Genomic DNA, 27,491 nt, shown 5'->3' with positions numbered 1-27,491 from the left:
TTAGAACGATAGATATTGTGATAGATAGATAGATAGATAGATAGAAAGAAAGAAATGATGGTAATGATGGTTTTTGGATATTGGATTAAGTATTTTATTCAGGATATGTGAGTGGTGTGTCACTCATCCGTGTGTGACGTGTCCTCCAGGAGAAGAATCCATGAAGGACGTGTGTGAGGCCACGGGTTCTCCAGCTCCGGTGATCCAGCACAGCTCAGTGGCGCTGAGTCCCTCGGGATCGTCAGGGCCGAACGGCATGAGCTCACGGGCAGCTGCCGAGGCCGTAGCCATGTCCGTGCTGGCCGGCATGGGCACCCAGCGGGCAGAGAGCGGCCACTCGCACGTCATCATGACCACACAGCCTTCAGCCAGATGATGAGCCCAGCACTAGGAGGGGAGAGGAGCGAGGGATGAGGCCAGATCCTCCCTGTCGTCTTTTTCTCCTCTCCCTGGTCCTCTCTCACGCTGTCGCGCTCTTCTGGCCCGGAGCTGGCCCAGAGAATTTTTGGGGGTCAAAAACAACTTTGGCGAACGAAAGAGCTTCCTGTTCACTATGCCATAGACTACGGGGGGGCTGGACTCCGATCCTCATCCATATTCTCATTAAAAAATCCTTACTAACTCCACTTTCACGCCATCATCCCTGCCCTCCTCATACTCCTCGCCTTCCATCCATCTTCACGCTCCTCATTCTTCAGCTGAACTGTAGGACAGAACAGTGCTTCCTGAAGGACTTACATGGTGACGGTGATCTGATGCATAGGTATTACGTACACGTGTGTCTTATTTACACGTTCAAAGAGCAATGTGGATGGCTGATCAGTGGCAGTAATTGAAAAGGAAGTGCTGCCACAGTGTGTGTGTGTGTGTGTGTTTGTGTGTGTGCGCACGTGTGATAGGGTGGGCAGTATGGCAAAAATATCATATTGCGATACTTGGAAGATATTTTTGCGATACGTGATGCGTACCAAGGCATTAAGTACGGTCGAGTACCAACAAAAAGAGTGAAGCCTTTTTTTATTTTTATTTATTTATTTTTTTTTATAAAAAGTGATGAATTCAGGGATTTTTAATCCAACATTTCAACAGATCAAAAGCCCTGAATGAGGAAAAGAGGGGAAATGATACAAATTATCATCCAATCAGATACGTGTTACAACGAGTAAATTTGTAGTTGTAAAAGCATCGACAAACTGGTGGGTCCGTGAACATGGTGGCGTTCGTTCAACTTTCATTGCAGAACATTTTTAGAAATGAAATATTTATGAATCCCGATACAAAGAAAATAAATTGCCCACTGCATTGCATTTCAGCTTGAACACACTTGACCTGGAAGTACAAGTTCTCCTGGTGTGATTTAATTCGTTTTCATAAATGTGATATAAACGGGATCAACAGTGCAGTAATACATTTTTGCTGATTTAAAACTTTCTGAAATTGCAGAACCTGGAAAATCCGGCTGATGAATTTTTTTTTTTCCAGCCTCCACGTCGTCCTCCTTCACCGTCACCTTCTTGCTTTTTTTTTAAAACGCACATAGTTCAGTCATTTTCACCCCAAAATGAACCTGAAATGCTGCAAAACAAGCAAAAGAGAAACACAAAAGTCTTCTGTTTTTTTTTTTTTTTTTTTTGTAATATGCATCACTTTAAAGCTGAAACACTTTAAAAAAAATTTTTTTTTGCGTACAAAATGTTTCTTCTTCTTCAATTTTGAAGAAGTACCCTGAACTGTACCGTGGGGTTTGAATATCGCGATATTGATATTATATTCCCATATTGCCCAGCCCTAGCGTGTGGTGTGCTGGTGTGCATGCTCACACTTACTGCCTTTCACATTTTACTCGCATGAACGAGGATAAACGATCGCACCACAACTCGGCAATATTATTATTTTTTTTTTATTTTATTATTTTTTTTTAAACGAAAGGAAAAATTCCTGTGTGTTTGTGTGTTTTTTAAAATCTTGTCCCTCGCATTTTCGCTCGGTTTTCATTTCAAGGAGACCAAGAGAACGCCTCGGCTGAACTTCACCAAGATCTGACCTCATTTCTACCCCTTTATAATATGTTTTATATGCAAAGCGTTTAAAATCAGTGAATATAGTATGCTTGTGTGTGTGAGAATGTGTGTGTATAGGAATGTACATCAGAGTATAACAGTTTATAATTCATGGGACTGATACACTAATATTGGCAAGCTTTATTTTCATGCTGTTTTCTATATTTTCGCACATCCTCCTAAACACGTTGCTCGATCACGTCTTTTGGTTTTCCTCGTAGCCTTGTGCCGCCCCTTCATGCCATAAACTGGCTCATGGTTACATTTCATTGTTAATTGAAATCTCCTTGTTGGGATTCCTGTGTTGCGTCAGAGCTAAATGGTGGTGCCAGCATGTCTGGCGCTGGCTTTTTTTTTTTTCCTCTTTCTTTTCCTTCCCTCTTCTTCTTGTAAAGTTCTCAGTTATTAGCTCCACTGTATGTTCGGGCTGTGTTAGAGCTGAGCCTCGGAAAAATCCAGCTGTGTACTCATTTCATCTCTGATTATTTTCTCATTGTTTTAAACAGAACAAGACCATTTAGGCCTTTTTGTTTAAAAAACCAAAACTGAATCACTGTCTGAATCATTCAGGCGATTACGAAGACGTTAATACGTCTCGTCTCTGTAGAAGGCATGTGCCGATGATCGGTTAGTATCATACATCGCGATATTGATATCGGAGAAGCTTCGGAGTATCATTAATATAATCTAGATTTCTTTTCAGAGGGGGCTGAATGAACAGATTTCGCATTCGTTTTATTAATTAAGCTTATAAGTAGTTTATAGTGACGCAGCATATATGAGCAATAACGCTGCATTTATATTTATAGCGTGTTGGTTTCGAATTAACCGCAAAATGTGAAAACGGTCTCATTCTCATCTCAGATAAAGAAAATTACAGACAGGAAGTGTAACTTGAACGTGAACATCCCATTCATTTTTATTTATGAAAATTTTTTGATCAGATATTAACCTTGCGCATAAACATCTGCTCTTCAGCCCGTCGTTATGCAGTTCTCTTCAGCATCGTTTAGCATCGACGTGCACGAACAAAAAAAAAAAAAAAAAGACTTGGAGAAAGAATGCAGTCGAGTGCAAAGTTGCGTATACCCTTAGGCCAAAGTGCGTAGCAGTGCATTTGCTATAACGGATTAGTTTTAATATCGGCACATGCCTACTAGACTCGCTCGTTAACGCGCTCACAATGAGAAACGCACTTAATTGCACATCCTAACGTGTTGCTCGATCAAACTATTCTGCCTTAACCCTTGCTGCAGTGCCTCTAAAGCCCTGGTCAGGTTTCACAGTTTTCTGGTTGCCCACAGGAACGTCTGTGCCAAATATAGGAATCAACCGGGACATTTTAAAAAGCTGTATATTTTGTATTGCAACAAATTTCATTACAGATGCCTTTGCAGATCTTGAAACCGCAGGGAGAACATTAACAGCTCGTGCTGTGTTTGTGTACTGTGCTCTTTACTGCCATCTGGACCTGATTCGCTGTTACTGCCTTGCATTACTTTACTGGGAGGTGAAAGGAAACTGGACTGATAACTCCCTTTAAACCTGGGAGATCTCTTTATTTTTATTGCAACATATATGATTTAAAGGGGGTAGTTTGGTAACGATGAAAACGTACAATGTTTCAAGTTAGTGTGAATGTAGTCGATCAGCCAAGACGTGTTTAGTGCGTGACTTGTCGAGTAACGAAGGTAATGTCTCACCTAAAAATCTTTCCCAAATTTTGGTGCTCCTGAAAAACAAAGCGTTCGCCCTGTCGTCCGGGAGCCAAGTGGACACGATTGCTGACAGGGTGGGGAGGGATCACATAGTCTCTCTCCCCTGTCAATCACAGAGACAGTAACCAATTATGGGCATCTGTGAGCTCGTGTATGCAGAAGAGGGTGGGTAGCGCTTTCTCGAGAGTGTGCATTGAGGAAATTAGGAGGAGGTGGGGGGACTTTTGATTTTCCAAGATGGCTGCCATTAGCTAACTTGTTTTTATAGCGCTCCAGTGAAACTGTAAAGAAGCAAACATCACGTCTGATCGAGTATATTTGGGAGAAATGTGAATTTAGTTTAGTTTTTTTTTTTCTTTTCTTTTTTTTTCTTCCCCCACCCAGTTATTTCTTTCAATTGAAAAGGGAATGTTTTAGCAGTAATCGTGTGACTTGAATGTCCCTTAATCATGTATTTTACACAGAGTGTAATTACCGGAGAATGTAACGGCACGTCGAAATGCACTAAAATGTGATCGATCTATAGAGTTTGTATTTTATGACCTTTGCTGCTGAGTACGTCCTTCACACAGAGCGTCTGACGTCAACATGAGTTTGCATATGTTTTAATTCATGTTCGTGTAAGGTTCAAGGATTTTGCAGCAGCAGCCACTTAAAGCTTATCTTACAGTACGATTATGAGTTGTTAACGCTGGACTGAGCACCGTGGCATTGTTCTCGGTCTTCGTGTTCTCACATGGAAAGGTGGAGGGCAGGGAAAACTTTCAGCTTTCATATTAAATAATGATTGCCGGCACTTTTTTCTACATCTGTTCTTTATTTTGTGCAGCGAGGACTGTCATAATAAATACTTCTTTAACCCCCCTCCCTCTTACTTTTTTTTTTTGTAATACTGAAATGTAGAACATTTTAGGCCTCCTACATGTTTTTCTTCATGAGTGGCTTTTCTTAGTCACTATGTAATCATATTTTTTGCAGATGATGTTTTTTGCAGAATAGTAAGAATGCTTTAAGAGAGATGTAGCCTATATATATATATATATATATATATATATATATATATATATATATATATATATATATATATATATATATATATATATATATATATATATATATATATATATAAAATATATAAAAATATTATGTGACTGTTTTCAGCTCCCACTCACTTTGACAGATTTTTTTTTTTCCCCCTGAGTAATTTGGCCCTTACCTTTTTTTATGTTATTTTTCTACTCCATACTTTTCGATGTTAATACACCGTTAATTTATTAAGGAATTAATGCAGAATAATGAAAAATATAAAACATAATCCCTCCGACCTGTATCGAATAGTAATGGTTAAAATGGTATGTATTTAGAAAGGCAACTATTGAAAGACGTTCTTTCAGCCTTTAATTGTAAAGACACACTCCCGGTTGGACTGATTTTTAATTTTAGTCTTTATCTTCTTTACTGTACATATGTGTACTATATATAAATGTATTTACTTTTTCATGCATGTTGAAGTGAAATACGATGCACACTTGCAGTGCTGCAGTCTTGATTAAAGAAAAAGCAATTAAACACCATTTCTGTGTCTTTTGATCAGTTATAAATGTAATTAACCAAGTAAAGCAATAAAGTCCTTTTATATGTTGAGCTGGAATGTGCCAGTGTGTAAAAGTTATGCTTCTTTCTTTTTTGCTTTGGTTTTTTTAATGGACGCAATGGAAGAACTATATTAAAAGCATGGCTTTAAATGATAAAAGGCATTAAAACCACTAAAAGGAAACTAACTATCCTGTAGCATGTCTAGACATTCAGTTCTAATGCTAAAAGAGCTTATATAGGTGTATCTCAAAAAAAATTTATATCGTGGAAAAGTAAATTCTGTATTATAAATTCTTTATTCTGATATTTGGAGATACTGGATTTAAAAAAAATAAAAATCAATTATTTCCGTGAGCTGTAAACCGTAATAATCAAGATTAAAAAAATATATATATATTTGAAATATTTCCCTTTGTGTAATGAATCTAGGATATATCAACGTTCCACTTTTTGAATTAAATTATGGAGAAAAATCAACTTTTCCACGATATTCAAATTTTTTGAGATGCATCTGTATATAGCTGCGAGCAGCAATCTGCGGGGTCCAAGCACTTCTCGCAAATAGTGCCTCCAATACCCAGTTCTTGCCAAGACACACCGAACAATAAAGATACGTACTTGAGCACATTCATCAAGGTTAGATTACGGTGGGATTTGGTCTGCACAATTCGTTTCAGCAGAGAATCAAAATAAGTATCCGAACAATTCCAATAGGGTTCCAGCACTAAATGCTTTGACCCCTACAAAAGCATTTTAACTCTTTAATACATTTTTATGCATAGCCATATTCTGTTATATTTGATCTCTTATTGCATGACAGTATATGAATTTTTATTGGGTCTAAATATTATTTATATTAAAAAGTAAGTGGATTGTGTAAGTTTCTTTTAAGGCTTAATGAATATGCCTGAAATAATGTAGAAATTTTTTAATCTTCCCCAAAAAAATCATTAGTTTAAAAACAAACACATTTTTAAAATTAATTAATTTATTTATTTTTATGTATAAAGTTAGTAAAGTTTAAGAATAAATAATGTAGAGCACTACAGAAGTTTACATTAATTTACAGTAGATGATTTGGAGGTGATTTATCTTATATTTTACTCAAAAAAAAAAATCAAAAAAATATATTTTTTAAAAAAAGCCTTAAATTGATTATGAACACTGTATGAAATGGTTAAGGAACGTTAATCTAGGTTTGGCCACCAGATGGCGCTCAAGTACGCCTTTGAACCTTAGAGACTGCTGACCAATCACAGCGCAGAAACCTTGAGCGGGCGTGTCCGTGCGGTGGGAGGAATGGGGGTGAGGAGGGCGCCTAACTACATTGTACGCGGTGCACACAGTCACGTGACCACTCGTCGGCGCGTTCCCACAGTATGGCGGAGGGAGCAGTTGTTCGGATGGATTGTTACTCACGTTTGAATACGTGGTTCGTGTCGTGACCTGGAGAGGGATTTTAACCGACGAAACGTTTCAGAGAACTTGAAAAAACAAAGAAAGAAAAAAAAAACCGGAAGACAAAATAAAAACAACTTCACAGTCGTATTTTCGCAGCATGGCGGACCGCGGCGCCGATTTGGCGACTTTACCCAAAGAGGTGAAGGACCAGCTGGCGGAGTTGGAGCTCGAGCTTTCCGAAGGTAACGCTGGAGATGGGGTTGGTTTCATCCCGAACGGCGGCTCGCTCACTATAGATGTACCCTTGATATAGAATGCGGTGTTAATGAGTCGTGCACTCTGTAGTGCGCTACGCTTGTGAGTGGGAGCCGTTTGGGATTGTACCTTGAACTCTGAAAAATGTGTAAAACTGTCGTAATTTAAAATAAAAACAGGGTCAGTTTATAGTTTATTGGATTTAAGTCTTTACGGTCAGTATACGTATGTGTGTATGTGTGTGTTTGTTAAAATATAGCTTTTTTTCTTTCAAAGGTTGTCTGAACAATCTGAAAAACCGCCAACAACGTTTATTTATTGTAAAACAATTATAATTTTTTCAGTTCATTCGGTCAGGCCTGGACTTGGAAAAAGGTGATAAAAATGTCTTGTGGAAATAAAAATGTAGAAATCCGTGACTCACGCGACACAAAGCGACTGGAGTCCTCTTCAAGCTTGTTCAGTTTCTTCCCGAGCCCATGTGTAATCATTTCTACTAATACACACCCTGTAACACACACTATCACGGTGTGTTGGTGTGTGTTGTGTTTTCAGGGTTATTTTAAAGGTTATAGGACCAGAAGATGTGTTCAGGGTTGATTGAGAGCCAGTCAACTGTCTGCCCTTCAGCCTGAGCTCAGCTGTTCTTCCTGTGTGTGTGTGTGTGTGTGTGTGTGTGTGTTTGTGTTCATCGCTTTGTGTCTCAGATTTCTGAAATATCAAGGAACATGCTGCCAAATATCTGATCAATCATCTTCACTTTGTTCATCCTTGGAGTGTGTGTGTGGTGTTGATGTCAGAGTTCAAATTCCCTTCAAACACCAGCATGCAAAGCACCAGTAATTCAGCAGAAAGGACAATAGCCCGCGTTGTCAGGTGTGTGTGTGTGCGGTTTTGAACGGCTGTGCTTCCCAGCTCAGTCCCTTATTACAGTACAATAGAATTCAGCAGTGTGTACGTGTGTGTGTGTGTGTGTGGGGGACAGTGGGACGTCTGCGTGGACTCGGCTGAGTAATACTGTTACACAACCGGCACCAGTCGGCGTGTGGGTTACGGTCCGAGGCAGCGTGTTGTCGCACCTGTGGGAAAAGAGGCAGCCATGGCAACTGTAACGAGGTGAGCTGTAAAAGCGTTGAGCGCCGCACCGTACGGTCAAGCGGAGAAGCACCGCGCCAGATTGACGTCTCGTGATTCACGGCGTGTCGAAGGATCCCGTCGAGAGATCCGTGTGACCGAAGTGTCACGGTGCTGTGAAAGAATGTGGGAGAAGTGTAAACGAGTTCGAGTCTGACTCCTGACTCGAGCCGGTTTTAGAGGGTGTTTGTGTGAAGATTGTTGCTTGAGGTGTATGAGAGGATCCGATGAAGATCTTCTAGCGACAGACCTGCGAAACGACTACGTTCCACTGACGTCATCGATCGCCGTGCAGGAAAGGCTCCCGTCACGGACACGTTGGTGTGAGCGTAGCGGCTGATGCTCATGTGGAAAGAGGGATCAAGGCTTCGAGTTGGCAACTTTTCCGCTCCGCTGACATGACCCAGGACGCAACATGTCTCGCCTCTGACTTGCAGAGCGTTGTCTCGGTTAATGATCAGGGACCAGGCAATACTCGGAGGTTTGTAAATGGAAAAAGTGAGATCGGTGCATCCATACACTCGTCCTCTCCCAGCCGATCGTGTCATGTTATTTACGTGACCATGACTCGGTGCTTTTTTTGGTAAGACGTGTGGATTGTCACCAGATTTTTGTGGTGTTCAGTCAGAGTTACATTTGTAAACCGCAAACACCATGGGCTTTATATATATATATATATATATATATATATATATTATTATATTATATTATATTAAAAAGGGGAAGTTACATTTGCATCCATAAAGAAAATGGGGGAGGGGAGGGGGGTTGGAATTTTACAGCATGAACATTTCCATCAGTGGTTTTGTTGGCAGGTCGAATAGCTGCGTCTCGAAAGAGATTTGATTATTGATTTCCTTCTCTTCAGTATTTAAAAAAAGAAAAAAAAAAAAGAAAGAATTATTATTTACATGTAAACCTGTTTAACGTCACATCATCTGAGTTTACACATTCCAAAACATCATAGGTGTGACTCTCACTGATGATTCAGAAAAACCGATGAACTTCCACAGACCAATCCAAGCATGCCTTGGGATCATGTAAAACACCTGCACGGCTTGATTCGTTCCGCTGAATTATGGGGAAATTCTACAGCAGTTAAATCGCTGCCTTGTTTATTTCACACATGTGAAGGTGGTGTGAAAGCGTCAATGTGCAAGCCGTTGCTGCTGTTGTTGCTGCTGCAGTAAGTCAAGCCACAGTAGAGTCGCGATAACGCCCGTCTTGTCGTGTGTCGGTGTTTTAACAGCGATGTGATTTTAACCACCGGGGCAGGTGAGCGAGTGTGGGTGTAGGTTATTTGGAGGGTGTGCTCCAAGCTTCTTTTGATCTGGATAGAAATCATGGTCCGTACAGCAAATCTCTCTCGTCTTCAGCGTTTTATATCCACATGGCTGACCCGCTATGCATGAGGCCATTCGCATAATTAATTAGCCAATCCCAGAATGCATTACCGTAGCCCTTGCACTTTTTGTCCCCACAATTGTTACAGGCTTGGTCATATTGCTCAAACACTGACAAATGCTAATGATGATAATAATAATAATAATAAGAATTTCACTCTCATTCAGTATGTGCTGAATGTATAGTGAGTAGGCGTGTGCCAATATTTATTTTCCAATATAATAATTGCTTAATTTTGGTCTGTAAGTTGACATTTTCAGGGTATTACGTTAAAAAAAAAAAAAAAAAAACCTCAAAGATGACAGGATTTTAAAAGCAGCATCTCTTTTTAATGTTTAGCGCTGGTAGTGTGTCATGGTTCCTGGCATGCTGTGCATGTGATATTTTATTTTGCTTGCCAGTTTAACAGCTTGGATAAATGAAAAAACGTGTGGTTTTTTCGTTCTTATGTTCCAACCCCAACATAATGCTCCTAAACATAAAACCGATTAATTCAGTTCCCTCAACGCAGCTTGGCATCGATTCTACAGGTCTCTGGACCGTACCGGAGCGACGAACACTGGGCTTCAAGGAGATGTTTCCTCAGGCAGGGTTTTGATGATGGGTGGGTTAGAGCACTGTCGGACACGGCGCTCCAAAATCTTGTTCTTCGGGCAAAAACGTTTGCTTTTTCTGTGTCTTTTTTTCGAACTTTGTGATGCAACTTGCGGATTTTATTTATTTATTTATTTATTTATTTATTTATTTATTTATTGTGGAAAACTACATCAATTGGTGAAATTGCAGTTGCGTGAACCCGTTTTGCACGGTCTTTCACAGTGATGTTTGTTGGTAAACGAGACCTTTTTAGCTGTGCTCATGTTCGGCGCGCGTGAATTAAAGAGGATTTGGTTTTAATGCGTGTCGTGGCGATATCACATGACGCGTCTCGTCTCGAATCTACACACAAAAAAAAAATCTGTGGTAATTTGGTACGATTGCGAGCAATTTGCTTGATTTTGCATTCGTTTCTGCGATCGCAACATCCTGGAGGGACTGTCTGGTGACTCTGAAGGCAATCGGATATGATCTTGCATCATTTTCATCCTCATCAAACTGTTCCGCGAGCCCTTGTGCCCTGTGGATGTGGGTGGAGACATCCTGGAACAGACCACGCCCCCAGGATGGAAATGTGTTCGCAGGATAAAGGTGATCATGCACAAGACAGTTGTCAGCAAAATACACTATATAGGCAAAAGTTTGTGGACACCTGACCATCACACCCTTATAGAGTGTCTTTGTATGCTGTAGCATTACGTTTTCCATTTTAATATATTTATTATTATTGGCCTCACAAGAGCAGACACTTTGCAAGGCAATACGAGTTCAGAAGTCACCTGCTTTATTATGCTGTAATGTAAAGCATAAAAAAATTTATGCTAAATTTTAAATTTTTCATTATAATTGCTTAGATAAACATCCCTTCTGCAGTAGGTATCGCATACACACCTTGGGCTCAGAATCTACTTGTCTGTTTCTAATCGTCTCTTTGTGGCTTTTCCCACAAGAGAGTGTTTGTGCTTGTTTGGTGCAGAAGTGCTTGCTTATTGTCTGTTGATGCTCGACTTCCCATCATAAGACAGAAGCTCAGTGTTCAGTTCAGCCGCCAAGCGCCGTTCTCGCTGTCTCCTATCGCCAAATCTGCTTTCCATCTCGGCATTCCTGACCCGTACATGATTTTTCCACTGGAGGCTGTCTAGGACGCGGAGAGCGGAAATGCTCCGCGTTAATGCGCTCGGCTCGGGTTGCTCGGAGGAGAAGAGAGGCCGGCCAAGCTGCCGCTTAAAGAGCGAGCCGATTCTGCGAGCCACCAGTGACCGTCGGGACACAATGGGGACCATTGAGTTGATCATGAGTGCGGTGACTAGGAGCTGCGCTGGCATTTAGGCCATTCAACTGAGAGCTTTGTAGCCTGTAACGAGCTGCTTTGAGCAGGCGGGGTTCAACCATGGCTTCTGTTTGTGTGTGTATGTATGAGAGAGAGATAGAGAGTGTGTGTGTGTGTGTGTGTGTGTGTGTGTGTTCGGGGCTGATCATAAGATGTAATGTGCACCACAAGGAAGTTCCCTAGAATATCCCTGAGAGAAGTGTGGTTTATTGGTTGCAGCCAAATTCAGAATTACACGCGAACTCTGATGATAAACCTGTGTGACGGCATCCGTGATTTATATGCAGATTTCTATCCTCTGTGTTAGAAAGAACAATAGAGTTAATAACAGAGGTAGCTCTGTAACTTTACCTTTTCCAACACGTTTTCAGAGAACACACCAGAAGAAACACCCAAGATATATACATACTACTGTATATAAGGGCTGGGCGATATAACAGAAATATCATATCACGGTACACAAGACGTATCACGATATATAATGTAGCTAACAAGCCGTCTACAGTAACATTAAAAGAAAAGTTAAACTGAAAATATCAGTAATCATTAAAAACATGAAGTAGATCACCATACCGACAATATCTCAGAAAAGTGTATCGCGTAATCATTTATCACGATGTAGATGTTATATCGATATATCGCCCAGCCCTACTGTATCTACTGTAATGAATACATATCACAGTGTTGCCTTTATTTAAAATGTCTTCTTTTTTTTATTATTGTTTTAGTAAATCCAAGGTGAAATCATAAGTCTTAGTCTCTGTTTGCCAACCAGAGTCGAATAGGAACTCCAAAGCGAGAGTAGGGGATTGTGGGTACCTCAAAAAACTCGCACCGCAGAAATCGCCCGAGGAATTCATCAGAGCCGATCGACTGGAATCGCGGCTTTGTAACGTGTCCGCGAACTGTTTACCAAAACGTTGGGAGAATTGTTGCTTGTTACGGTAGCCGGGATCACAGCTCTGTGTCACAAAGCTGCACAGATAATTAACAGGCGTCTGTCAAATTATTGCTTGCTAGTGTGAACACCGGTGGGGAGGAGGTTAATCACAGATTTGGGTTTTATCCCAAGCAGGCAGAGCAGCTAAGCTTGTAATGAGTAGCTCAGACTTTTTTTTTTTTTTTTTTTTTTTCCTCTCAGAATGAAAGAAAACTTGTCTGGTTAAATGACTTCACAGGTTTGTCTGCAGAATGTACCAGACATCTTTACAGAGAGTGTCTGAAGTGCATTTGACGCATCGAGTCCATCCAGAGCCGTTAGTGATTTCCTGAGTGGTTGCTGTAATGCAGTGTGTGTATTGATCGGGCTGGCGATGGAGTTTCTCGGCGATGGCGGTCAGTTATTTATGTAGGACACGGAATATCCCGAGACTTGCTGTACGATGTGGATGGAAATGGCATACTGCGCGTAATGCTGGGTCGTATTACGGGTTCCAGCAGGAGACGTGTCCGATAAATAGCCGTATTACTATTAGGCCCGTCGGTTCCAACGTGCAGTGGAAAGTCAGTCTCTGGGCACTTGACTCCTGCTTACAGGTCAGATCTAAAGTAAAATTGCGGAAGCCATTGTTCCTTGTGTATGTGCAACATCCTGTTTGTGTTAAATATGGCCATCATTGTGTGTCTGGTACACTTTGCATTCAGGAGTCTGATGTGCCTGTCACAGTTCCCCTTTTTTAATAAGGCTGGGTTTGTTTGGTGAACATTTTATGGAGCGGTAATAACTAGTTCAGCCTCGAGGCAAGAGAGGAAAAAAGTAATTTCACATGCAGGCCAGTGTGTTATGAATCCTGTTTCTGTCTGTTCTGACGTGTCCATGGCAGTCTGAAACACTATATGGTAGTTTTATACCCCGGAGGGGTTTAAGCCCAGTTTTTAAACTCGATTTCGCTGTTTTGTTCAGAAGTAGGACGGATTTCAGCTCGCCTCGTCGAGTGCTTGGTCGATTTGATCTATTTTTGACATGCGGTGTCAAACCTATTTCTTAAAGCTGTGCCGAGATCTTCCGAAGTTCGTGTAACAGAATGGCTGAGTGCGTGGACGCCATGTTGGTCTCGGTGTAGCAAAACTGTACATATCCGTATGAGAGTTCCTTAATCCTTTCACAAGCTGGAGGAATGATATACAGAGCTAGGCCGCCAGGTGGTCCTTTTAAAACCGTCAGCGTGGGTATTCGAAACCTCCACTGGCACCCCGGGTCAAATAGCTGAGAGATAGAGAGATCACGGGCCATGTTTCAAGCGTTCATACACACGTCATGGCATGTCGATCAGAGTTTCATGCGATGGAAATGTATATTTGTGAATAATGGATTAACTTTCAATGTAAACTGGGTGTATAGTGTCTGCCTGACTTTACGCTAGGGGTGTGATAGTGCCACTGTTGATATCTGGACGCGTATCTGTTTCGTGCTTCAAGTATCTGTATCTCTTTTTGATTTAAAGTTGAAGTGGGTGAGGCTTATGAACGCTACCGCTATTCCCCAAACAACGGGGGGGAAACCTGCATGGTATTTCTGCGTTTTAACGGTCGGTGTCGGCTTCGTGGGTGTAAAATTCCGCAGCAAAATATCTGTAGCGTTTGCAGTTTGGGGCCTCTTCCTACGGTGATGCAGGAGACGCCTGAAGGCGACGTGATTTCTCTTTCTCAGCTAAAGCAGTGTTTATACCAAGCTCTAAAAGAATACCCCGAAAAGGACACAGAACATGTGCTTCTGGTGGCAGTTACTTCTGCTTTGTGGCACGCCGACTTCATGTAGATGAACTTTGACCTGAGAATTCACGAGTCCGGGTCTTGTGAGTCAGGAGCGATCCGAAATCACATGGCGTGCGTGTGTGTTTTTGAATCTGCGGTAAGGAAAATAACTTGCGGCAACGTACTAACGTAACGCAACGTGAAAATCAACATCACGTGATCAGTCGACCTGCTACCGAGAAAAAAAGTCTGAGATCTGAGGATTTTACTCCCTTCAGTGTTAAACGTTGGTATTAATGTTGTAATAAATAAAATGTTTTTAAATCCTTAGCAAACCTTTTTATATCACGGTCCGTATTGTGCGTTGTGTATCGGGTTGAGAGTTTCGTCGTATCGCGCAGCCATAATGAATAACCCAGCTGCATGTTTTTACCTCTGCGTTCTATGATACAGTGTAAAAAGACTTTGAGCGATCAATGTGAGATCTATAGCATGCGTTCAAATCCCCTTGGATGTTTTTTTTTTTCTTCTTCTCCATGCCGTATAACGCACATGGTAAATTCAGACAGATGGCCGATGATCAGATGTCCAAGCTCACAGACTGTCGTTCCCTCCAACAAAGAAGCCGTGAGACCTCTTATCCCAAGCCCAGTGGGCCTTCTCCCCCAGCGCGGCTTATGTAACGACCATATCTGTGTGGCTTTTGGGGTGTGAATCGTTAATGCCGGTTCTCTTTCTACTTCAAGCTCCTGCTGGGTAGCAAGGCTGAATTATTAACACCGTTTCATTAAACGCAATGGGGTAAGGGTTCAGGGTTTTTCCCCCCACCTCTCACATCATGTGTACTGAGGTGCTCCATGAGTGAGTGAAAGTTAGTGTTGCTCAGCAGGCTAGTCCTAACACTTTCCCACTGACACGGTGCCAGTGCCTAATCTTCGACTGCTTTCCACTGCGAAATTGGCTTGTGTTTCAGCTCAAAACTCTGCTAGTCTATAAACACAAACCGGTGGGGCCATTTTGTCTTCACGGTAGCAACTCGGGTTCTCAGGACGTACTTAAAATAACGATTGAGAACATGTCATTTCGTGCCTAATTGTTGTGTATGAGTATACTCGAACGAGTATTCATGGATACAGGAAGTGATGTCGCCGTTCTTAGAACATCTCCACAAAACATCGTTTGAACTCATACACGGGGTGCGTCTTTTTACTCGACCCGTAGCGTGATTTAATGACAGGATATCCAAATTAAAATGAATCCCACGTTGTTCAGTTGCAGGAGGTTCCTTCAGGCCAGGAACAAACTCGCTTTCAAGAAATTAAAGCGTATTGATTTTCTAAAAGACAAGGCTCAGTGAAAGGCTTGGATTGCCACTGTGAAGAGAGACGGCTGGATACCCGCCAAGTTCAGGATCTGTAGCGCCACACTACCGCAACTTAACGAAATGTTACTTTGTTGCAAGTCATCAACAAAACGCACCAGGGTCTACGAGACGTCCAAAACGTTAAATTTGTCATATCGGACTGATGAATACTCGGCAGTGTTAAGCATTCATCCACCAAACGAGAATGCTATTCTGTTAGCTAGCGAACTCACCCAGACGTACACGTACAGCGTCCACTCGCAACTTCCTGTTCCGTCCGTGTTGAACCAGGTTGAGTGTTTAAGCCAGCAGTTGATGGCTCCCGTTTCACCATACTCTTAAAGTAATTGTAAGCATTCAAACTATTATAAGCGTTCACAGTCTCTCTGGTGCGAATAGATTCAGTATTGTTAAGCTATTGACAAACATTATGTAGTCACTTCAGGTAAAAGTTTTAAGTCCGTGAAACAATTTTTACGTTTCTAGAGTTCTTGTCTAAAAGTAATGGCTTTCATTTGTTGTCCTTTCCGGAGAATCTTGAAGTACGAGAGACGTTTAAACGAAACAAAAGGTGGCACCAGAAATCAATACGGAACGGACATGTGCAGTAACTTTGTTATTGTTTACCTCATTGCAAAGCCAAAGATAAGCTTGTAAAACCCTTCTGGGTTGTTGATTAGTTTTTCTGCCGTGCGTTTGGAAACACACACACAGGGCTGGGTGATATAACCATATAATATCTATATCGTGATAAATGATCTCGCGATAGACTTTTCTGAGATATTGTTGGTATGGTGATGTTTTTAAAAAAAAAAAAATAATTACAGATTAAATGGTACTGAATGGATGCTGTTGATTTTGATGTAATTAAAAAAACAACTTTCTTTTCTTTGTCTTTGTAGGCATGAAAGTAAAGTATCGTCGAACTCGGTTTTTGTTTATTTTACTGCTGTTTTGTGGGAGGTTTGTTAACTTGTATAAATTGTATATCGTGATGCACGTCACGTATCGTAGAAATGCCCTCAATTATCGCGATATGATACTTTTGTCATATCGCCCACATCATGCTACATACTCTCTCTTCCCTTTCAGTCACAGTGACGCTGGCCAATCACGGGTGTCTATGAGCTCAGGTATGTGGAAGAGGACGGTTAGCGCTTTCCTTCGAGGGTGTTATGCTGCCCTTTGACTCAGCATGAGCGGCAGTTCAGAAGGATGTGAAGGTTGGCTTCAGGCTGAAGCATGATTTTGCCCCTTCTTCCACGGTTGGCCGCGGTCATTAGTGCGTGGGAATTGGAGATATCGTCCTTGTTTTTGTTGTTGTTGTTGTTGTTGTTTTTGGAAACAAGTTCAAGTATCATAAATATTATTGTAAAGTATCCCAGTAAATAAAACCCACATAGGTTTGTGGTGGTGATGACTGCAGATAAATCCAACCTCGGAAGTGTGTGTTGACCTTTTGCCTAGTGTGAAGTGTGCAAATAACCAGTTCAGATCCTTCTAATTGTCGTATCAGCAATCAAGACTACATGTGTTCTTTGTTTGTAATGAACACACCACGTCAGGGTTTCCTAATACCCGCATGAAAGCAGACAAGCTCAGAATGGAACTGCTTTAATATCACACCTGTAATAAGACGTCCATCTTCCTGTGCTTGATCTTCCATAATTTATGCCATGTATGGCCACAAGTGTATCCCAGCAGTATGGTAATGCACTTCAGGGTATCATCAAATAAACCTCATGCTGTTAATCCAGACATCTTGTCTGAGTTTTTCAGCTCCTTGGCTTCGTCTGCAGCTTGTGCAGGACGTCTGGTTGAGTTTCTTTCTTTGCTACTCTCGGCCTTGGGGCCTCCCCTAGGGACAAGCTCCTCGCATGCAAACTAAGAGAACCAGTTTGCTCTGCATTTGTCTTGCTCTGTTTACTTACTGTGCGCGGTAATCCATTGCGACTCGCCTCGGGGCTCCTGTGTCACACAGCTATTGCGTAACGAAGCACACGGTTCTACCTAAAGTATCTGCCTACACTCTTGACAATTTAAAAGTTTCACTGCCCAGTCCACCTTCCGCTTGGTCAGAATTGCTCTGTTTTGGTGCTTCATCTGAAGCTGAAGAGAATTGGAGGCAGCACTTGATCTTGCTAGATCTCAGACTCTATTGTCTCTAAATAAGAACACCAAAATCTCATTTGTACCGGCGTGGGGCTTATTAGTGCTGTCTAATTTGGAAAAGAGATTTATCTCGACTCCCAAGTGTTCTTAAGACTGTAGGCGGATCTGTGTTTTTCTGGTTAGTACATCATGATGTCGTTTTACTTAGCAAACTATTGAAAACGTACACAATACGTAATACACTCACCGGACACCATACTGTCTTTGTGGCACTGGTTCTGAATCCATTCCTTTGGAAGTCTAGTCCATGTTGATGTGACCTGTTTTGCATATTCATGTTCACATCCCAAAGGTGCTCTGTTGGATTCAAATCCGATGATTGAGGGGGCCATTGAAGTACACGATGTGATGTGATGTGATATGTGACTTGTCTGGATTTAGCCAATATTATATTATTGGAGTAAATCGTGGCCAGTGCGCATGGTTAACGACAATACTCCGATAGGCTGTTACATTCAAACAATGATTGGCTGCTATTAACGGGCCCAGTGTGTGTGATGAAGACATTCCCTACACCATTACACCCCCACCACCAGCCTGAACTGTCGACAAAGGGCAGGTTGAGTCCAGGGATTCACACCAGAGTCTGACCCTGCCCATCTGCGAGTCACCGCAGAAATCGACATTCATCAAACCAGGCAGCATTTTGACAGTCTTCGGTTATCCTGTTCTGGTGCGCCTGCGCCCACTGTAGCCTCAGATTCCTGTTCTTGGCTGATGGGAACAAACTCCATGAAATCAGCCCTATTGTTGGCAGAAGAAACGTTTCTCTGTTTTCAAATCGCCGGGACCAGATCGTCTACACCCGCTGTCGAATAGCTCGCTCCAGGATGACACACAAGTTTTTAATATTAGGAGAAGACTCCCCAATATGTACCTTCTGTCAGAATCCATTATCGTTGAAACGTCTTTTATTAGACTGTAACGTTCTTAACCCAGTGAGAAACCTCCAGAGAAACACTCTGGAAGACATATTAACATTGTCAAACATAACACAAGTTTAGGGTTTTTAGGAAAAAATTGCTTTTAAAAACCTTAGAGTTCCTTAGACATTTCTCACCGTGGAAGTAGCCATTGAAGCTGGCATGGCGCTACAAAGCAAACAATCCCGGCTCATAGGTGTGGGACAGGATGTGGTTTCTTGCTGTTTCGAGGTTTGACATGTTATCTGAGATGCTTTTCTGCTCACCACGGTTGTATAGAGTGGTTGAGTGGTTTCCATGGCCTTCCAGTCAGCTCAAACCAGTCTGGCCATTCTCCTCTGATCTCTCCCATCGACAGTGTTTTTCTTCTGCTCTCAGGACTGATTTCACTGCATGTTTTTCGTTTTTCCTCACTATTCTGTGAACGCTAGAGACTTTTTTGTGTATTTGTGAGAGTGGTGGTGGGGGACACACGGGACGACAACGCCACGAAAAAAAAAAACAGGTCAGGAAGGCCAGTGATCTCTGCCCTATGTCTAGACTCACTGGAGGAAGTGACCGAGAAGAAAACGGTAGTAATTTTGGCTTGTTTCGCCAAGTTGTTTGAAGAGGCGTCACTGGAGATCTTTCAAATCATCAATTGTGAAACTTCCTTTAGATTAAACCCCCGAGGTCACAGCTCACTCACACTGAATGTGAATATTTTCGGTTGGTGTTGTGAGGTTGTGTTTTTGTATACATGTGTAAGGTGTATTTAGTGTTTAGTTAATGCTCTCCAGCTTCGATTTCCACTTCAGCAATGTACCTCTATCCGTCCAGCTATCTATTTGCAAAGTGTTTCGAAAGATTTAGTACCGACTACAGTTATCTTTAATGTCCCTAAAAAGGAATTAACAACATGGAAAGGAGGGAAAATGAAATACTCGGCGCACAATTTTTTGTAGCCTTTGGACAATGCTCACATAAAAAGGTATAGTGTCTTGACTTTAGCACTGTCCTGTTATATAACTTCCCCCGTCGTGGCACAAATTTACGTCTTTCATGCCACGTCGGCCCGACAGTGTCGAGATGGTGTGCAATATGACGGCGATTAAATTTTCACGATCCAATCTGCTTTTCAGAGACCGTCAGTACTTCAACCACAACCCACACAGAGTACACCACACAAAGTCGCTGACTAGGTTTACTCACATTTCGAGTTTATTAGCCACGTTACTGCTACTTCCTATTTAGTCAGATTGAGTGACTCACAGCACTTCAACCTATCCAGCTCACATTGTGTGAACAGATGAAACCTCATTTTCTCTAAGTGGAACAATTAGGCTGACTTAATTGTTTGTTTCCCAGACCCGCTCACTTCAATTTTCTCAGAAATTAAAAAAGAATACAAAAAAAAAACTCCCCTGACAAATGGGTCATTTACTCATGAGAGCATGAAGACAATCTTGACGCACAGCTGGGATTGAATGGCTGTGTTTATAGAAACATGGTAAAAACCACCGTGCTCTGGAAAGCATTGTGTGTGTGAGAGAGAGAGAGAGAGAGGCTGGAATACCATCAAAAGCGTTCAAACACTGCTTAAGATGATTAATGTTAAACTTTATACAGAGTTTTCAGTGCACACTCGGGCATGTGATTCTTCTTTGCAGGGTTTTAAGGCCTCCTGAAGTTGTTAAGCCCAAGCAGTAATGTGGACACGGTTTTCCGCACGCGCGCCAACTTTTCTTTTACGGTGTAGTCCATGTTTAAAATCCACCCGTTTTTTCCACACCGCTCATCCTACACAGGGTCACGGGGAACCCGGAGCCTGTTCGGGGAACAGGCCGGGGGACACCCATCGCGGGGCGCTCTCACACACGTTCACACATCATGGACAATTTGGAAACGCCAATCCAACCTACAAAGCATGGCTTTGGACTGGGGGAGGAAACCGGAGTACCCGGAGGAAACCCACGAAGAACGGAGAGAACATGGAAACTCCGCAGGTGCGAGGCAAACTGGTTTTGAATGAAAAATTATTGTCAGTTGTTTTTATATTTAGGATTTATTACAATTTAGTCAGAATATTAATAATGGTCTGTGCACGCCGTGATCGTGATTAGACAGTTGAAACGTACAGGGAGCCAGTGATGTAACGCAACAGTCAGTAAAAGCCGAGATATAAAGAAATAAAAGGTGTTAATGATGATTAAAGCGGGCGTCTTTGAGTTCGAACGAAGTCTATTATTGCACTCGCTGCTCTTGTAAACGTCCTCTGGCAGCGAGGGCCTCGCTGGATCAGGTTATTAGCGAAGCCGATTGTTTGGAGAGGGTGTGGACGGCTTTAGGTATTTTAACGACAGCTGGTCCCGTCCTAATTTTAAAGCCAACGTCGATATTGTGCACGTAAGAAAAAGAGGATTGGGATTGAAAGAGCGTTCGACTTACAAAAGGACCGAAGCCAAACGTTTGTTAATGGAAACATGGGAACAAAAGCGCTTAGGATGTGCTTTAACATGTTGTGCTTTAACCCTTATGGAGTGTCGTGTATTTGGTGAACAGGGAGTCTGAACCTGTGCGTATGTACACCAAGAGAAAAAGTGGGATTACTAAAGAAAAACGGCGGGAGGAATCGGAGAATCAGTGTGCGCACGTCTTAGCTCTTTGTCATATCCTGCGCAGACAACTTGTTTTGTTTTACATGCTGTATCACAGCAGAGCAAGCGTTCCCTGGTGAGTCACCGCCTGGAGGAGCTGTAAAGCTGCGACGTCATGGTGAGGAGTGAGATATAAGCAACAGTTGTGCAACCAAACCCAGATTATAGCTATCTCTCAGTTTCCTTTCCTTCCTCTCACTCGCCCACTGTTCGCTCCAGACCCTCTGGGACACGCCCCGGCACGCCCGGGCTTGCTCCGTGTACGGGGCGTATGGAAACGGATGGGATGTGTCGTTCTTTACCAACTCCACTAATCACATGTTCGCACTCGTCAGCCATATGTAGTGTACAAGTCTGCATTTTATCAGCCTGATCTACTGAGTAAGCGCACACAAACGTTGGGATTTCCTTCACTGGTCAAATAGCCTGAAGTGATGTCATCGTCTAACCTAGTCTGGGAGTTTCCCAGGATGGAAATTGTGTGTAGCGTCCGAGATGGGGCGGTGTTTCAGATTGAGGTATGTGTTTGAAATGGAAACTTTGATGAGTTGTGGTGGATTTTAAGTGACACTACAGTTAGAGATACTCTGCCGCATGAAAAGTTTGTTAAAGGTGCTCCCGAGTGGTGGGGAAAAAAAAAAAAATCCAGCGTTCACACGATCTTTAGAAGATCGCAGATTTGAATTCCGGTGAAACCACAGCTATCTGTGGCCATGAGTCAAGAGAGTGTAATTGTCCATGAGCTCTTGGACAGCGTTACGTTCTCCTCCGAGCAAAACTAGCCAATCGTAGCCATCTGTGTGAGCTCATGTATGTGGAAGAGGGCAGATAGCACATTCCTCCGTGTGTGTTGAAATAAAAAACAAAAAACTTAAGTTGCCACCTTCAAACATGACGACGTTTTTGAAGCAAACATTTTGTGGCTTGTCGTATGAATGTCAGCCTTAAGGTTATCTATAAGCTAGTGTGCCCCATAAACAGTGACAGAATTCGCATTTAGAAGATATATACGTTGAAAATGTAGTGTGTGTGTGTGTGTGTGTGTGTGTGTCTCTCTCTCTCTCTCTCTCTCTCTCTCTCTCTATCACCAATACGGATCGACAGTTTTGATGACCTCACTCTACACTTCAGCTTCTCGTCAGATTCTCCTCTCCAATCAAATGCTCTCTAGGATTTGAGGTGTCCCGCCCCCAATAGTTTTCCTGTTTGCGAGGTAAGCTAAACGCTATCGTCTGTTTCAAAAAGAGGAGCGGCCACTCGATACGTCCCACCCTGACTTCCTGTTTCAGCGGAAATGACGTCAACACCTCGAATAACGCCGTTTCAAGGCAATAAATGGGACTTTAACTACGCTTCCAAACAGACATGTTCTGTACCAAGACCTCCACCTGCCTGCGATTGGAGTAAATAACACAACACAGAGCTGATTTCCAGGTCCCGGAGTTCAAACGCATTCAATCCAAAACCTCGAATCTTCCCGCTCCTTCACCAGCTCTCATCAGCTGTATTGCAAAATAAACCAATGCCGACAGCCGATGTCTGTCTTTCTGCCTTATTTGCATTTCCCACACCTCCGGCACTGCTGTTTTCTGTTCACTTGTTCAGTTTGACAGAGTTCTCATTCTTGTTTTGAAAACGACTCGAATACCACAAATATACAGCTATACACTGCAATGTCTAACAACGTGAGCGCCATTGTGAAACGCACTGCAATCTTTAAAAGCAGCATCACTCAATACACTAATCAGACCTTATTAAAACTCCAGATTCCTTTGGCAGCGGTTCAGAAGCAGGTAGTACAGTGCGGAGCATTCTAGAAAGACCTTTTTTAAGTAAACCCGCAACTGCAAGCGTGGTGGCGGTTCATTTGTTTGAAGTATGTTGCCAGATGTAAGCGTGTTCCAGCTGCAGCGTCGGAGAGGAAGTCACAGCACAGGTGGTTCTGGCTGTCGCGTGAAAGATGGGTTTATATTAATGCGCTCGTTCTAATACGTTATCGTTCCAATAGTAGCAGCTCATACAGAGGAACTTGGACGGCAGACGCTCCACATAATATAAGATTACATGCTGAGAGAGAGAAGGTTTTTGTGACGTAAAAAAAAAATCTAACCAAGATAAATTATATCAGGACTTTTATGTAGGATTTTTACCATTAAAAATGGAACCTCATACGTTTTATTCATCTACAGTTACTTTTAACGTTGTGGAACATCCATGAAACGAGTCGTGGTAGAAACGGTGTAAGTTGTGATGCCCTGTAGCCAACCTTAGCTCAGTTAGTGTACTAGTGTGCGATAGCTCGAGCGTATAAACCAAGCTCGAGAGATGTTTCAGTCGTAGTACTTTTAACAGTCATATTTCCTGTATCAAAACATCTTTCAGATGCGTTATCGACCTTCATCGTACTGTTCAAGCCCGTGCCTGTGTGTGTATTTTTACTGCGCGTATGTGCGCGAGTGGTTTCTGAGCGTCGAGCTTCACCACACGTTCACAGCAGCACATGAGCCTCATTCAAAACAGCCAGCAGTGTGTTTGTGCAGTATTAATTCTGTCCATTCAGCACACCTCAGAACTCACTGACCCCCAAAATACTCGCGCACACGCTCTGTAGTTCCCGTTATCCCGCTCTGACAGAGACGTTTACAGAAGTCATTCCGAGCCTATGTGCTAATTAGCTCACTGCGGCGATGCAGTGTACAGTCAAATAACACCGCTGTGCCAAATCAGCATGCCTCAGTCTTTAAACAGAAACACCTGGCTATTGTTAGCACTGGTGGTTTATCCGCCGCGTGCGTGTGTTTGAGTGTTCTGTGTCGAATGTGTTGCCGCACTGCTTCGCTGGAACTCCCACCGGTCAGGTATAGCTTGTGTGATTTACTCTTCAGGACCGCAGCGGCGTTTGCATCCAGTCTCAGACTTGCTGATTGTGTCGTGGTGTCCGTGTGGGAGAGGCGCGGCAGTGTGACTACGTGGAGAAGTCTTACTCTGAAGGGTTCTCCGCCAGGCAAATCGACGCAAGACGTTCGAGGGCTTGCATCACTGAGATAGAACGAGAAACGATCGTATCTAACTCGCGAGTCCTGTTCATCCACTAGCTAGTCATATTTTATCAACGAAGCGTCGGCGTTTTAAACGGACTTCAGTGGAGCGAAATCGGTTGCTCAATTTGTTCGGTTGGCCATGTCTTAAACCGCAGAACAGTACGGTTTCTCAGGGGAATATGGACAGTCCATAGAGGATTTTCCCGAGTGTTCTTGCGATCGTCACGTCCAAAAACGCTCCATTTTGCTTTTCGCCGAGCTTTTCAAAAGTTGCGACGTGAACTATTAAATTGGCAAAATTTGCGACCGCGCAAAATAGTTTAGTACGATCTTTCACAGATGTTTGTTGGTAAATGACACCTTGTAGCTGTACTCATGTTTGACGCACATGAATCGAAGAGGGCTTTGGCTGAATGCACGTCGTGATGTCCCATGACGTGTCTTGGACCAGATCTGCGGAAATATTGAAAAGTCGCGAGCTCCTCCGAGTATTGCCGAGTTTCTTTGATTTCGCGTTAATTTCCGTGATCGCAAAATCCCGAAGGGACTGTGTGCATCGTTAAGGCTCTTTGCTCACTAAAGGGGGTTCTACTGGGAAACTTCTGAAAGCGCCAAAGTTGCGACTAGAGTGAGTTTTTAGAATTACTAAAAAAAATAATAAAAACAAGGGTACTAGCGTATTTTACAAAAATAATTTTGGGTTGGCCTTGAACACCCCTAACACACTTCTCTACCCAACACCGGTGAGAAATCACCGGAAATCCGACCTCGTAAATATGTTTTAAAAAGCTGGCTGATTCATTTGTTTCAATGCGTACGTTCCTTTGAAAATCCTGCTCGGTTTTGCTTTTTCACTTTAATAGTTATGTATTTAAAAAAAAAAAAAAAAAAAACCAACTAAATGAACTTATAGGAAACTCAAAACCCAGAACTGCTATGCTTTGGCATAGAGGGTCGAGTAAAACTCTTTCAAACCCGTTTAACATCTAATCGATGTCCAGCGCATTACGAAATGATGTCATCTTTAAATATTGAACAGGTCAAGCTCTTCAGGTGACGCTGGCCAGGACTGTTCTTCGTTTCTTGGAGCACAGAGCTTCATTTAGGTGTTTTCTCGCCATATGTAAGTAAATATGTTGTGCAAACCGTCTGTTTTGTGACGTTAGATTATTATAAACACGTGTTACAGCTGTATTCACTTCAATGGGTATATGACTGTGAGTTCTGCCCCTGCCTCAGCAGTGCTCATGTTAGATGATGTAGTATTTCGGCACGCTGTTCAGTAGAGCAGGCCATATAAAAATGATTGTGAGAAATGTTTTATCCAGAAACCTTGACGAAAAATGTTAATTAGTTTTACAAATATTGCTTCCTTGTCCAAGTTTGCTTTTTACATGTCGACACACATGTGACTTTTGCAACAATACACTCTTGGAAAAGGATCATTTCAGGAGTTCTTCAAGGGTTCTTTGGATAGAACCTCGAGTCGAAGGCATTATTGTTTCTCTTGAGGATTAGTAAGCCCTGCCTCTTCTTTATTTTCATTGGCTGCCCAGTTCAGCTAGTCACGACTACTTCTTCACTCTGATTCTTTACTCTAGAGGGAAGCTTCAGTGCCGCTATCACCGCTACACAACTTCTCAGAAACGTTTCCAATTTTTAAATTATTTTGTCGCACGTGCGCGCACACAACCCGTAAGAGCGAGTAAGCTATAAGCCGTCGTCATTCAAGTGGGTCTTTTCACAGAAGACGTGAGGGAACGGAAGGCAACCTTCAGTCCGTTTCGGGTTGACTCTTGATCTTCTACGTTGGCTGTGTAGCATCAGGGGTCTGTTTTTCGCTCACATGCTTCTGGAAATGTGTCGAACTTGATTCGATTGTTTCCTAATCACCGCTACAGTGTGTGTGAGCAAAATGAGCCAGATTTTGTCTGGACGAATCAAATCCCCGTCTCTCTCGCCAGATGCGTTCCCCACTTTGATAGAGTTTATCTGTTGTATTGAGCTTCATCACACCAGTATTACATCACTGGGTGTGTTTGTCTGCCAACCACCAGTATTAAGTTGCTCGGTGTGTGTGTGTTTGGCTCAAACGTGAGTATCACTTGCCTCCAGGGCAGAAAAGCAGGCCGGGGTGTGTGCGTGTGTACATGCGTGTGTGTGCGTGTAATTTTTCAGTCTCTCCCAGTAGTTCAAGCCCTATATCTGTAGCAGCATGTTCTGTTCCCATGAGCGTGTATCTGGTGGGGTCGCAGAGGTCACTAGGGGCCATGGTGACCTTTGTTCACTCCAGCGAGCCCTAAAGACCCGGTCATGGTTTGGAGGAGGAGCTTCTCGATCCTTAAATAACAGCCACGCCTGTTTGAGCTGTTCCGTTGCGCATCAACTCGTATAAATTCACACGCCTAATAGTAATGCCGTTTGTTGTTGAAAGGTGTTGGAAAAAGTGACACGCTTCATTAGAAATGCCCGAAGTGCGGAGTCTGTTGTTCATTTGCCTGGGGTTCTAGTCATTAATCAGAACTCCTTTCTTTTCATTTTCGTCTGTTGATCTTGGCCAGACTCACGTCAAGTATCCCAGCTCTCAGAAATAGGGTTTTTAAACGGTTAACTCCTCTTGGATGCCTTGTGACTATATAGCATTGGTATTTGGGTCAGATGTGGCTAAATTCACATTTTCCCGTTTCCACAGACACTTTGAAACTGATTCAGAGAGTCGTTCTTTTGAAAAGCGATTCAGTATCTGTGGAGATATGAATGAGCTTTTATTGATTTAGTCAGTCACTCCTCCAGTACGTGTGTAGTTTTATACAAATATTACTCGTGCTCGCTCTTTCATGTCGTCTTCTCCTTGCACACACGTGCACACCGTCCTCAGGGCCACACCCTTTCAGCACGGCTTGATTATCAGAGTCACATCGAGAGATCCTGAATCGCGGTGTCGTCGTTATTAGCCAGGTTAAATGAGGCAGGAGCCCAGAGGGAGCGTCTCGCTAATAGAAACAAGCGAGCACTGCGCTGGTGAACATGACCTACTTTAACTTCCTGCTCAGGGAGCGCACGGTTAACAGTAGAAATGCTCTCGGACACAAAGACGAGCTTCAGGCTTACGTCATCGTTCACGAGCACGCATTTCCGTTTGTTCCTGAAGTTCATTCAGTCTGTGA

The 27,491-nt window shown here is 42.6% G+C and overlaps 2 protein-coding genes across 3 annotated transcripts in view; both read left to right on the top strand.

Moving 5' to 3' along the window:
- atf7a (activating transcription factor 7a) overlaps window positions 1-5,422 on the top strand; it is a 37,880-nt gene extending 32,458 nt beyond the window's left edge. For both annotated transcript variants that reach the window (XM_017486930.3, XM_017486929.3), the window contains exon 12: window positions 150-5,422. In XM_017486930.3, coding sequence (XP_017342419.1) covers window positions 150-376 — 227 coding nt within the window. In that variant the 3' untranslated portion in view covers window positions 377-5,422. The remainder of the gene's footprint in view (window positions 1-149) is intronic.
- Window positions 5,423-6,698: 1,276 nt separating this feature from the next.
- dip2ba (disco-interacting protein 2 homolog Ba) overlaps window positions 6,699-27,491 on the top strand; it is a 64,626-nt gene continuing 43,833 nt past the window's right edge. The window contains exon 1 of the mRNA XM_017486927.3: window positions 6,699-7,017. Coding sequence (XP_017342416.1) covers window positions 6,933-7,017 — 85 coding nt within the window. The 5' untranslated portion in view covers window positions 6,699-6,932. The remainder of the gene's footprint in view (window positions 7,018-27,491) is intronic.

This window comes from Ictalurus punctatus, chromosome 15 (genome assembly GCF_001660625.3).
Source record: "Ictalurus punctatus breed USDA103 chromosome 15, Coco_2.0, whole genome shotgun sequence".
Taxonomy (NCBI): Eukaryota; Metazoa; Chordata; class Actinopteri; order Siluriformes; family Ictaluridae; genus Ictalurus; species Ictalurus punctatus.
Note: the sequence above shows the minus strand (reverse complement) of the source record. Positions and strands in the feature narration are given on the sequence as shown.